Source organism: Triturus cristatus, chromosome 11 (assembly GCF_964204655.1).
Source record: "Triturus cristatus chromosome 11, aTriCri1.1, whole genome shotgun sequence".
NCBI classification, from domain to species: Eukaryota; Metazoa; Chordata; class Amphibia; order Caudata; family Salamandridae; genus Triturus; species Triturus cristatus.
In genome coordinates this window covers 561356667-561370040 of record NC_140594.1, presented here as the reverse complement: position 1 = coordinate 561370040, position 13374 = coordinate 561356667, and the positions used below count along the sequence as shown (strand labels likewise).

Here is a 13374-nt window from a genome sequence, read left to right as displayed (position 1 = left end):
CAGAGCTAAAAAAGGGTAAGGTGGTGACCAAGAGTACTACTTTGCCCTGGGTTATTGTCTGCATCCAAGTAGACTATTCCCTCCACAGTTCATTCGTGTCGATGTGACTAATCTGAAAGAGACACGTTAGTGATAGATTCCTTACCTTGGAATATCCCCAGGCTTCAGACTGGATCCGGAAAGTTTTCGTCAGCAGTACCCATGCGCGTCGGTAGGCATCGTCGTACAGCCAGCTGCAGGAGTTCCTGTCAGCAATGGCACTTGTCTTCTGACTGTCGGGCCCAGCGCGCTCGACTGGGGGTCCTCGTTCTTCGACGTCGCTGGCCCCGATGTCGTTGACAACACCGAGGAACCCCCGTGGATCCAGGCCTGGATCTCCGTCCATGCCGGATGGCCCTGTACGACCTCCACCGGCATCGCCGGCCGCAGACCCGGCCGACTCCATCCCCGGTTTCCTCCCTGGTATGGAGCCGGTGCGTGACGGGTGTCTACCGACATCGATTCCGACGCCATTATAGAAACATCTATCCCTATATCCACGAACTACAATATGTTCCACCTGTTCAGTAGGCTGTGGAGTACTGGGAGGGGTCTGAGGACCCTCTCGCCGCTCGATGCGAGTTAGAACCGGACTGGGATGAGGAATGGGGGATGCAGGTGACCTGGAGTATGCTCCGGAACCTGGCACACTGTCTCCTTCTACCGTGGCTACGGAGGAGGGTGGTTCATATTCTATGGTGTTGCGTAGGGCAGCCGAGGTTCTCCACCTCGAGCTCCCCACTGTGGCCGTCAGGACTAACCTCCTGACAGAGGTGCTTCGGCCTGCTTCTACGGAGCCGCTGCTGCCTTTTAACGATGCACTCTCAGATGTTCTCTTGGGCATCTGGTCCCTGCCCAACACAGGGGTTCCTGTGGACAAGAATGTGGCCCGACGCCATTGCCTGGCTCCGGGCGACCCAGTTTTCTTCTCCCAACACCCCACCCCCGAGAGCTTGGTTGTCCAAGCCTCTGCATCCCAGAGCGCATTCCCTACCGCACCTCTGGACAGGGAATCCAATAAACTGGAGCAGTTTGGGAAGAAGATCTTTTCTTCCGCCCGTTCAGGCCTGCGCTCTGTGAACATTGCATGTCTCTTGGGCTGTTATTCCCATTCTGTATGGGATACAGTTGCGCAAGTGCTGCCTCAGTGTCCGGTGGAGGCTCGGACGATACTAGCTATTGCTGAGGGGAGAGACGCAGCCAAGTTCACCATCCGTTGTGGTTTTGACACTGCTGACTCGCTGGGCAGGGGGATTTCAACGACAGTGGTGCTAAGCCGTCACGCTTGGCTGAGGCCGACTGGCTTGTCTGGGGATGTCCAGAACACGTTGATGGACATGCCCTTTGATGGCACTCGCTTGTTCGGCGATAAAGCAGATTGCGCGTTGGAACATTTTAAGGACTCATTAGGCCTTTCAGTTACACGCTCTCCTTCTGCTTTTCGCTCCTTTCAGGCCTGCGCAGGAACAGTATCCGCGCAGCCACGGACGTGGGACCCGCAGAGGCGGGTCACTGGGCCAGCGTGCAGGTCAGTCCACCACCACCCCCCTGCAGCCACTGCCTCCAAACCTTCCTAGTCCGGTGTTTCAGGCGCACCAGACGACAGTGGGTGGCAGGATTCGCCGTCACCTCCACCACTGGTGCACCATCACATCGGACAGGTGGGTTCTGCAGCTTGTCCGGAGGGGCTACTCCCTCCCCCTTCGAGACTACTCCTCCAGCCATGCCACCACAGTACCACCGAATGTCGGGGATCACTTGGCACTTCTCCAGCAGGAAGTTAGGGCCCTCTTGGCCAAGGGGGCCATAGAGCGCGTTCTGATGCCATAAGTAGGTTGTGGTTGTTACTCCCACTACTTCTTGGTTCTAAAGAAGGACAAAGGCCTGCGTCCTATCTTGGACCTTCGGGATGTCAATCGCTTCCTCCAAAAGGAGACGTTCAAGATGCTCACACTTGCTCAGGTCTTGTCTGCCCTTGAACCGCAAGACTGGTTGGTAGCGTTAGATCTGCAGGACGCTTATTTTCATATCCCCGTCCTGCCGGCCCACCGGCGTTACCTGCGATTCATGGTAGGGCAGGAGCATTTTCAGTTTACCATGCTCCCCTTTGGCCTTACAAGCGCCCCTCGGGTGTTCACGAAAGTGATGTCGGTGGTTGCAGCTCATCTGTGCAGATCAGGGGTTTTAGTCTTCCCCTATCTCGACGACTGGGTGTTGAAGGCGGGCTTGCCCCAAACAGTCGTCTCCCTCCTCCAGACTACGGCCGACCTCCTGCATTTTCTGGGGTTCTCCATCAACGTGCCGAAGTCGCACCTGATTCCCTCTCAGAAGCTCCTCTTCATCGGAGCAGTTCTGGACACAGTGCAGTTTCGGGTCTATCCTCCCGAACAACGAGTCCGGACATTCGGGCTATGTTTCCGATCTTTCAGCCCTTGTCCCGGGTTTCGGTCCGGTCGACCTTGAGGCTGCTGGGCCTCATGGCCTCCTGCATACCAACCATGCCAGATGGCATATGCGGGCTCTGCAGTGGGACCTGAAGTTCCAGTGGGTGCAGCATCAGGGGAACCTGTCCGACGTCGTCCAGATATCGGACAATTGCAGTGGTGGCTCACGAATCAGCATTGGGTCAGCGGCAGATCGCTCTTCCTCTCCCTTCCCTAACCGCAGCACACAGTTGTGACGCTCCATCCTGGGATGGGGATGCCACATGGGGGATGTGGAGATCAGGGGCCTCTGGTCTCCGGCGGAGTCCCGGCTCCATATCAACCCTCTGAAGCTTCGGGCGATTCTTCTTGCACTGAAGGCATTCCTTCCCTCTGTCAAAAGGAAGGTGGTGCAGGTGTTCACAGACAACACCACCGCCATGTGATATTGCAACAAACAAGGCGGGGTGGGGGTCGTGTACCGTATGTCAGGAGGCCTCTGGACATGGCTGGAACGTCAAGGCATTTTATTGACGGTTCAACACCTGGCAGGTTCTTTGAACGACAGGGCGGACGAACTCAGCCGCCGGTGCCTGATGGGTCACGAATGGCGTCTTCACTCGGAGGTGGTGCAAGGTCTCTTTCGACAGTGGGGAGAGCCTTGGTTAGATCTATTCGCCACCGAAGAGAACGTGCAATGTCAGCTGTTCTGCGCGTTGCAATTTCCAAGGCGGCACTCGCTAGGTGACGCTTTTCGCCGCGAGTGGAGCTGTGGTCTATTGTACGCCTTTCCACCTATACCACTTCTACACAGAGTGCTGAAGATCAGGTGCCACTGGGCTCGAAGGGTTTGGTATCCCGAGCTACTCAGTATGAGCATGGATCCCCCGAACCAACTGCCTCTTCGGGAGGATCTTTCGTCGCAACAGCAGGGGACGGTCCTCCACCCGAACCTGTCCAGCCTCCACCTACATATGTGGAGATTGAGTGGCGACAGTTGATTCCGTTTGACTTCCCTCCTGAAGTCTGTGATGTCATTCTGGCAGCCAGGCGTCCCTCCACTAAATCGGTATACGCCTGCAGGTGGAACAAATTTGTGGCATGGTGCACAGCAAAGGCTGTGGATCCCCTTTCTGTCCCTCTTTCAGAGGTCCTTTTGTTCCTTCTTTCTTTGGCCCGGCAGGGCTCTGCTCTGGGCACTATCAAGGGCTACCTTTCTGCAATCTCTGCCTTTCCTATGCTCCCTGATCAGCCCTCTCTTTTCAAGTCCCCTGTTGTTAATAGATTTCTCAAAGGCATTACTCACCTTTTCCCTCCTATTCCGTTTGTGATGCCGCAGTGGGATTTGAATCTGGTTCTTACTTATTTGATGTGCGCTCCTTTTGAGCCGTTTCACAACTGTCCTCTTCGTTTCCTAACTTTGAAGACTGCTTTCCTGGTTGCCATCACCTCCGCTAGGCACGTGAGTGAGCTCTAGGCTCTTTCCTGTAAGCCTCCTTTTCAGTCTGTCCATCCGGACAAGGTTGTGCTTCGCACTCGTCCTTCCTTGTTGCCGAAGGTTGTCACTGCTTTTCACATTGGGCAAACTATCACCCTGTCCACTTTCTTTCCGCCTCCGCACCCTTCCAGTGAGGAAGAGAGGCTCCACCGTCTGGACCCAAAACGTGCGCTTTCATTTTACTTAAATCGCTCAACAGTTCCGGGTGGATGACCAGCTCTTTGTTGGCTACGTGAGCGAGAAAGGCCTGCCTGTACACAAGAGGACTATCTTCTGCTAGGTCGTCTTGTGTATCAAAGCCTGTTATTCTCTGGCTAAAAAGGAACCTCCGGTGGGGTGGCGCGCCCATTCTACCAGAGCGACAGCAGCTACTACTGCATTGGGACGTGCTGTCCCCCTGCAAGACATCTGTCGGGCAGCCACTTGGGCCTTGCTGCACACTTTTACTAAGCATTATTGCCTTGACAGTCCAGTTTGGAGAGACTGCTTCTTTGGCCGTTCTGTTCTCCGTGACTTTCTGGTGTGATCTTTGTTTGCAGACCCACCACCGGAGTTGGTATTGCTGGGGTATCTATTCTAAGGTAAGGAATCAATCACTAACATTTCTCTTTCAGATGCACAAGTTACTTGTGTAACGATATAAGAAACATTAGTTAGTGATAGATTCCTTACCGCCCCACCCATCCTCCCCGTTCTGCAAACTGATTTCTAGAGTTAAGGTCATCCCTTTCAGGGTCCTAGTTTCAATGCACCAGTGGTCAGTATCTTGCATGGCTCTGCGTTCCTGGCGCGGAAAGTCGTGTACAGAACTGATGTCAGCATGCGTGGGCATGTCTAAGTAACTCCAGCGACGTCATCTTGGCGACTACGATGCCAGCGACATACGCGGAGCCGTACAACGACGCCTACCGACGCGCAGGGGTACTGCTGACGAAAAACTTTATGGATCCAGTCTGACGCCTGGGGATATTCTAAAGGTAAGGAATCTATCACTAACTATGGTCATGTTTACATACTTTTGCAAAGCACCACTGCCTTGGTTTTCAAGCACTAGGTGCTTGGTATTTTGTCCGATTTGTGTTGCGGTTGGCCAGCATTACGCAGTTCAACATCTCAGAGAGATCTTGTTTTGATACTCATTCTTAAAGTGAGGAATCTGTGAGAGCATGTATCTCATCAAAAAAAGTTACTTAACTTTGGCAGTGATATTTCTGGTGGATTCACAATTCATCTGCCTTTCCTCCTGCACTGATAGTTAGTGTTATGATTAATTAGGTTGCAAGATCCTTGGATGAAAGTGGGAGGCTCAAGTGCTTGGAAAATGTTGTTGCAATGTTAAGATATGATAAGTGTAATTTACCGTCCACCGTGCACACGTCTGCTTGCTGTTTTTCTATTGTCATTTTTTTACAAAACTGAAAAATAAAGTTATAAAAACAAATTAGGTTGCAAGATTTGCAGTTTTTGTACGTTTTGTTGTGGCGATCTCAGTTCTTTACTGTACGTCACAGTGGGACTTGAAATTAATATCAGTAAGTGATGCCAGCATGCTGTTTGTCGCCTAATGTACTTCAGTGAACGTCACATCTATAGGTGGAGTTGTGGCTGTAGCCATTGCTTGGGTAAAAGTGTTCCCAACCTGTATGAAGCCTGAAGGAGTATTTAAAATGTAAGAAATCTGCTATAAGATTATGGAGCCACCAGAAATATTTTTATGAAAGAAGGAAACGTTTTGTTTGGCTCCTATTCAACTGCCGTTGAGTATGCAACACAAAGATGATGATAGCGTTGGGGACCTTCTAGGAATTCTCAAACTTTGGTTTTTGATGATGTACAAAATGCCAGTGGTATTGATGTTTACAGAATTACCTGTGGGTCGCATCTTCTCTTCCAAATAGGTCCTCTTGCAGTAGTAATAAAAAACACCATAAGCACTGTGACTATTGAACAGTAATACTCTGGCTGAAAAGCTTTTATGAAGACAGTTGTGTTTGTACATACCTTGGAGGATTTTCTTTCCTCCATCAAAGCTTTAATTGAGCTGCATTCAGTGGACTACTGATTCCATATATTGTTGACTGAAATATCAAAACATTTCTCGTTAGAGTAGAGGTCTTCAAACTGTAGGGTGGGCTCCCTGTGGGGCCTAAATTGATGCGATGGGGAGGGGTGGCACAGAGTAGGCTCTTGCCAAAAGGAGCAACTACTATACTTCTGAGGAACGAAGACCAACATGCATAAAAGTGCTGTGTTTTTGTGTTATGTTTCATGGATGTGAGCTGTGAAAGACTGGAGAACTATACTTATAGGTAAGTAACTTTTTTAATTTTTGTGTTCGTTCACACTCACTTGATTTTCTAAATGACAATGTAAATGATTTCAATAGTATATTACTTCCCTGCAAATGTAATGTGGATATCCTGAGAATCTAGAGTTGATTAAGCCCTCCTGCATGTGTTATGGATTACCTTGAGTCACAGAATGTCATATTCATGCTTCCTCCACTAAATTAAAGCTGCATAGCCTTCATTAGTTAGATCATATACAATGCACTTTGTGCCAATGATCATTTGCACCAGCAGTGTTTGTGTTGCTCATTAGATGATTTAGTTTCTTTTACTGCTGCTTTTTAAGAGCAGTAACATTTGCATCACTAATTTGTATGCTTTTTTACCACAGATTGCTAGACTGTATTTGGTCTCAGATGTGTTGTACAACTCATGTGCTAAAGTTGCCAATGCTTCATATTACAGAAAATTGTAAGTATTCTTGTATCTTGGTAATTTTTTATTTTTTTTGTTTCGAGCCCTCCGTGAGTAAACTGCTGTTCTAGCATTTGGAAATGCCATTGCTTGGTAAACAGATTTGGTATTGTGTATATATATATATATCTACAAAAAAGAAGCGTAGAACTCTGGGTAGTTCTCAAGTTTAGATGTAAAGCAGCTCCTGTATAGAGCACTCAACTCCAGCGACACTCTAGATCTGCTCACCTCAAATGTCTACTTTTCTATCAGTGTCTTTAAGCATAGGAATAGCACAGTGCCATCCATGCCAAGATAGAAAGGGAAAAAGTATTTTGCCATTTCTACAGCATGGTCTTTAAGCATAGGACTAGCACAGTGCTGTCCATGCCAAGCTGTAAAATGACAAAAGACAATTCCCACTCCAGGCACAGTATTGCAGCTTTGAATTGGTAAAATACCATCCAAGCCAACCTGAAATGAGTAAAAGCACCCCCTGACACAGTGTTTCGCTCTACTTGGAGCTCTTCAGAGAGGTATAGCTTTGTCCAGCCACAAGGGATCACCCAGTTTAAGTAAAAACAATACCCTTACAGGCATAGACTGATGCATAAATTATGCAGAAAAAAAGCGGAGCACTCTGGATAGTTCTCAAGTTTAGGTGGAAAGCAGCTCCTGTCTAGAGCACTCAACACCAGCGACACTCTAGATCTGCTCACCTCAAATGTCTGCTTTTCTATCAAAGTCTTTAAGTATAGGATTAGCACAGGGCCTGAAAGGGTATTGTATGTATATATATATAAATTCACTGAAAAAACCATAGGTTTCACACATGTTATAGTTAGCGGAAATTTTACTGATAAAAAACCAATGAAATTCCCCCGTTATAGTTAGTGCAGGCAACTATAACTCACGCGACCGCAATCTTCTGCTGATGCTAATACTGTATTTAGACACTTATTTGCCCATGTCTTCTTCCATAAATTTTTAGCTATACATGTATTACAAATATTTTTTTTTCATAAAGACACATATGTCATCAGCAGAAGATTGCGGTCGCGTGAGTTATAGTTGCCTGCACTAACTATAACGGGGGAATTTCATTGGTTTTTTATCAGTAAAATTTCCGCTAACTATAACGTGTGTGAAACCTATGGTTTTTTCAGTGAATTTGTACGTTTTTTAAAATGCTAAGTTACTTTACGCCATTCGTGGCGTGCACCCACTTAACGCAGTTCGTTCCGTGCGCGCTCGGTGCGCTTCGCGCACCGCGCGCCCACTTTACGCAGTTAGTGCCGTGCACGCACGGTGGGCGCGCGGTGCGCTACGCGCACCGCGTGCCCACGTTACACTAGATGGGCCATGTACGCACGATGCGCTTCGCGCACCGTGCGCACATGGAGGACATATGATGCGCTTCGTTGTGAAAGGTAATATTTTAATTTTTCACTTCAGTGATATGCCATGCACAAATGGTGCCCTTCGGGCACCATTTGCACATGGGGTGGGGAGAATATGGATAATTTTTTTTAAAAATAATTTTTTACCGTACGCGTACGGTAAGCGTAATCGGCGAAATTATCGAAAAAATTAAAATTCCGTTTTTGGCCTTGGGGGATCTCTGGGGACTCCCCCCAACATGGCTAGGTGCTTAGGAGCTGTCTAAACAGCCCCTTTACATGTTTTTGTCCTTTGTTTTTTAATCCCCACTCAGAGTGCGAGAGAGAAAATGGCGGCCGCCGCTTCCTGGTTTCGACCGATTCGAATGTTTACTAAGATCTAACAGCCAATCAGAATCGCGCTCGCGCACGTCACCATACGCGTACGGTAAGCGCACCGTAAGCGCACCGTAAGCTGGCTCAGATATATATATTGATTTAAAGGCTATTTTCTCAGAATCTACTGAACAGATTTACACCAAACCAACAAAAGGCACTTCCTTGACCTGTAGACTACCTCTCTGCCAAATTTCAAGGAACTCTGTTCAGCCGTTCGGGCTGTAGCTGTGTCTAAAGGTCCTATGGAAAAATGCATGGGAAAAACGCGTTTTGGGACCCCCCTTTTATCTCAGCCCCCGCTTGACGAATCCCCCCGAGACTTTCAGGGTAGGAGCGGAGCGTAGCGCCCCACCTATTTAGAAAATTTCGCGAAGATTCGTCGACCGGCGCCAAAGTTATTCAAAATAGAATGTTGCGGTTTTCCTATGGAAATAGGGTCCTAACTATAACTACCTACTGGCGACCGCCAGTAGGTAATATATATATATATATATATCTCTCTCTATATCTAGATATCCAAGCTCCAAAGTACCCAACGTACAAGGAGCACTCCAATGGCAACATGCTCATGAAGAGCCTTTATGGTATACAGTCCGCCAGCACAACGATAGCTTTAAGCAGTTCAATTTGCCATGGATGCCTGATGTGTTTCGAAGTGTCCCCACTTCTCTTCAGAGTCTTTGGCAATTGAAGGTTCTTAGGACACCGCCCTCATCATTTAAATGCTCCAATGCATACCCTGGATGGGACGCTCTGCCGCTACTAGCAGAGCATTATGGGCCTTGTAGTGTCCTTTGTCTCCAGATGGAGTAGCATTGTTGCTGCTGTAACATTCATACCCCCCAGATGGGCCTCAGTGTGCCGGTGGATATGCTAAATCCGTTGGTGCCCCACGAAGTCGGCCTGCTCGTTAACAGACCGTGTGGCCTCCACATCCTGGGGTGGTGCTCCTTCGCGGCAGGGTGTGCCGCGTATTTATCCAAGCTGCATAGACACTTAAGAGATAATAAAAGACAATAATGCAGCCTGAAAACACTAGGCTATTCTGGCCATTACTTCATCCTGAAGTGAAAAGGATAGCCAGGTAAAAGTTAAATTTAACTATTTTACTAAGTTTCACACATAGAGAAACTCCCCTTCACAAGAATCCCTTTTTCATGATAGAGATGAAGGGTTGGACAGACAAGCCCCATAGGCTGCCATTATATGTCTGTAAATGGATACCATGTCTTTAAGAACCCTTCCAGAGACCCTCAGTATCCCATGATGCACAGCCAAAGGCCAGTTACTTTCAGTTCTTTTTTCCGGCTCCTGCTAGCGAGACCCTGGAGCAGTTAGCTCTTCCTTTTTTTGGTATTTCATTCACATTTAGTGATTGATTCTGGATTTTTTTCAGTTTCACTCGACGTCTTTGGCCTTTGTCTACATTCTGCTGTGATTTTTTGGGCAGAATTTCTGCAGTTTTCTTGTCAAAAGGCCATCTCTTTTTGGCAAGTGCCCTGACTGCAGTCGGACAAAAGGCCAAGTCTGGAGCTCACAGAGTTTATTTTCTGTGTTTGCCTGTGCCTTATGTATTTGACACCGGTCTTCTCTGTGAAATCTTTTCCAGGCGCACCCTGCGGACAGGGAGAAGATTCGGCTCCCTGGGTTGGAGCGGGGAAGACAGAAGGCATCTTCTTCAGCCTCCGGGAAAGGAGAGGGTAAGTCCTCTAGCAAGTCCCATGCTGCGACCTCTGGGGTGCTCCCCAACAGGAAAATGGCTGAAAAACATCAGCGGTCCCGGTCGAGGACTGTGACGTCGACGGTGAGAGCAGGTATGACTATGTCGATTCGCCGAAGATTCGCCTTCGACGTCATGGAGCGCATCGATGCGAAGGTCGAAGTCGAGGGGTCAATACCGACGCTCAACATCTGGGTCCCGTTTCCGGGCCTCGCTCCGTGGTGAGTCTATCATCGTCGGCGGGGACTTCGTGTTCCAGGCAACGTCGACTCTCGCCGTCGAGCAGTGGATCGACGTCGAGGAGGTCTTCTGATGGGGAGTCTGGGGCTACTTCCACGTGGCCAGTTCGTCAGTGAGGGACGTTGGTTTCCTCGCCTAGTTCGGAGTATTCGCATACCTACTCACCATCTAGGTCGTCTCCTGCTCTGTCTCCACTGGTAATACCACCGGGGATGCCTCCGCTTTCTCTCCGGCTCCTCTCCCACCCACCACCTCTGCCTCAGGGGCCCGTGGCTCCTCAGCCTACGGCCCCCGTGGAACCTCGATGACCTAGAACAAGGTCTTGTTTGAGACATTGGTCGCATGGGCTCTGCTGTCTTCCATAAGATCCCGTCGTCACCGTTATGGAAGGTCTCGGTTCCGGCATACCAGGGATACATCTTCCACGAATATGTGGAGGTACTCTCCTACTCTCAAGAATTTCCCCCATAGAGGGTTTTTCACTGGTTGGCGGTATTTCCACCTACCAGGTGGTTCTAGCTTCGAATCTCCCTGTACAGTCGACATCAGTGATGTTTGCAACTCTACGGAAGAGACAAAAATGTCGTCCACTGTCGTCCCCCCCCCCCCCCCCCCGTCCCCCCCCGGAATCGGACCCTGCCTTCCTCCGGTTGGACCCCACTCTTGACATTGTCATAGTGGTGGCGGCACAAAAACAGCATGCTGCGGCTCAGACTACAGCACCGCGGCAACTTCCATGAAGGCGGCCAGCTCTACTGCCTTGCTGGGCCGTTATGATAGATCCCTGTGGGGTTTCCTTCAACAACTTGTAGATCTCCTGCCCAGAGACAGGAGGAAAGACTTACAGGAATTAGTCAATGAGGGCCTGATGGTCTCGAATCCCATCATCGACGCTGCAGCGGATAATTAGCTCCTGGCGGCCCCCGGGTATTGCCATGTTATTGCTCTACGGCGGCATGCTTGGATTCGTCTGACATCTCTGAAGCCTGCGGCACAGCGGTGTATTTCCAATCTCCCGTTCTCTGGCGCATTTCTTTGGCTCCCATGCGGATAACGAGGTAGCCCGCATGAAGACCGAAATGGGGACTTTGTAGGCTGTAGGTTTGGAGAAACCTAGAGAACAGCTTCCGCCCTTTCCAGCGGCGTTATTCCTCCCAGATTTTTCAGCGTTCTCGGGCCTCCATTAGATTATTCAGGTCAATTGGGTTCTGAATATTGTGCGCAGTGGATACTCGATACGTTTTACAAGTTCTCCTCCATCAACCCTTCAACTCGATCACGTTACATACGCAAGTTGTAGGAGGAGGCCAACACCCTCTTCCAGAAAAGGGCAATAGAACCGGCTCCTCTGGGACAGAAAAGAACAGGACTATATTCACTGTTGCTTCTAGTGTGCAAGAATGACATGAACGAGTTTGGGTTTGGAGAGTAAAAATTACAGTTGTTGTCCCTGCATCAGATTTACCCTCAACCTAATCAGGGAGACTGGATATGCGCAATAGATCTGCAGGACGCAGATTTTCACGTACCCATAGCGGGGAACATATCGCAAGTTCCTGCGTTTTACAATGTGCAACAAACATTATCAATACTTTGTGCTGCCTTTCGGCCTGAAGTCAACACCTCGGACATGTTCCATACGCAAGGCCATAGTGGCTGCGCATCTGAGAAGACAGTGTGTTCGTCTACCCATATCTGGACGACTGGTTGATCAAGGCAGCTACTTTCAGGCAGCGCACCTGCATTTCATTCGGACTTCCAATCTCTAAATACGTTTGGGACTCCACATCAACCTCACAAAGTCTGTCTCGGCTCCTGTACCCTGTCTACAGCACCTCAGAGCCACTATCGAAGCACGCACAGCAAATGTGTGTCCTTAGGAGGAGAGACGCTCATCGATCCTTCGGATGGCTCAAGCTCTCATGGCCATGCCCTCCCCAACGGTGAGGACGGTATCGTCTCCCCTGGGCTTTATGGCTTTGTGTCTTCCTCTCTCCAAATGCACGCCTCCATATGAGACCCCTGCAGGAATGTCTGGAGGATCAATGGACCAGACACTGAGGGATTGGGAAGACAGGATTCTGCTACCACGAAAAGCTCTACAGTCCATCCGCTGGTGGTGTTCTCCACAAAATCTCCTCCGGGGGAATTTCCTTCCACAAAGAGAGGGCCACGCAAACCATAGTGATAGTTGATTCTCTACATGGCTGGGGTGCGCATTCTGACCATCTTCGGATACAACAGGGTACATGGTCCCCGAAAGAGACCAGGTACCACATCATCCTCGTGGAGCTTCGAGCAGCCTATGTGGCGCTGAAAGCCTTCCAGCCATCGTTCCACACCTGCTTCCTGCTTGTCCAGACGGTCAATACGACGACAATGTTCTGCCCCAACAAGCTGGCGGGATCCAGGTTTCTGGTGTTGTCTCAGGGATCCCAGACAATTTGGCTTTGGCCGTTAGCCAGGAACCGGACCGGCATGGCAACTCAACTTCCCAGTGTTCAGAATGCCCCGGCAGACGCTCTCAGCAGACTCATTCACGTAAACCACATGGGTCTTGAACGACGGAATGGTGCAAGACATATTCGTGACTTCGCCTTCAGGTTCTACCACCCAGGGACTTTAGGGAAGGCTCTATGGTTCGATTGGTCAGGCGGTTTTTCTCTACGCTTTTCCGCCAATTTCCCCGATTCTGACGGTGCTGATCAAGATCGCTCTCTCACGGGCCTAGATGGTCCTCGTTGCTCCGGATTGGCCCCGTCAGTGGTGGTTCACAGACCCGCTCCGCCGGTCTCATCTGCAACTTTCTCCCTCTTCCGTGCAGGCCAGACCTTTGGTAGAAGTTCGGCGGACAGATGGTGCGCTCCAGCCACTTGTCGTTGCGTTTAGCAGCATGGCTACTGAGTTGGCACAGTGCGGATATTTGAACCTC

The 13374-nt window shown here is 49.6% G+C and overlaps 1 protein-coding gene across 1 annotated transcript in view; it reads left to right on the top strand.

The window, feature by feature from the left end:
• Positions 1-13374, top strand: part of U2SURP (U2 snRNP associated SURP domain containing) — a 776636-nt gene that overhangs the window by 339095 nt on the left and 424167 nt on the right. Inside the window, exon 17 of the mRNA XM_085633584.1 lies at positions 6640-6719. Coding sequence (XP_085489710.1) covers positions 6640-6719 — 80 coding nt within the window. The remainder of the gene's footprint in view (positions 1-6639; positions 6720-13374) is intronic.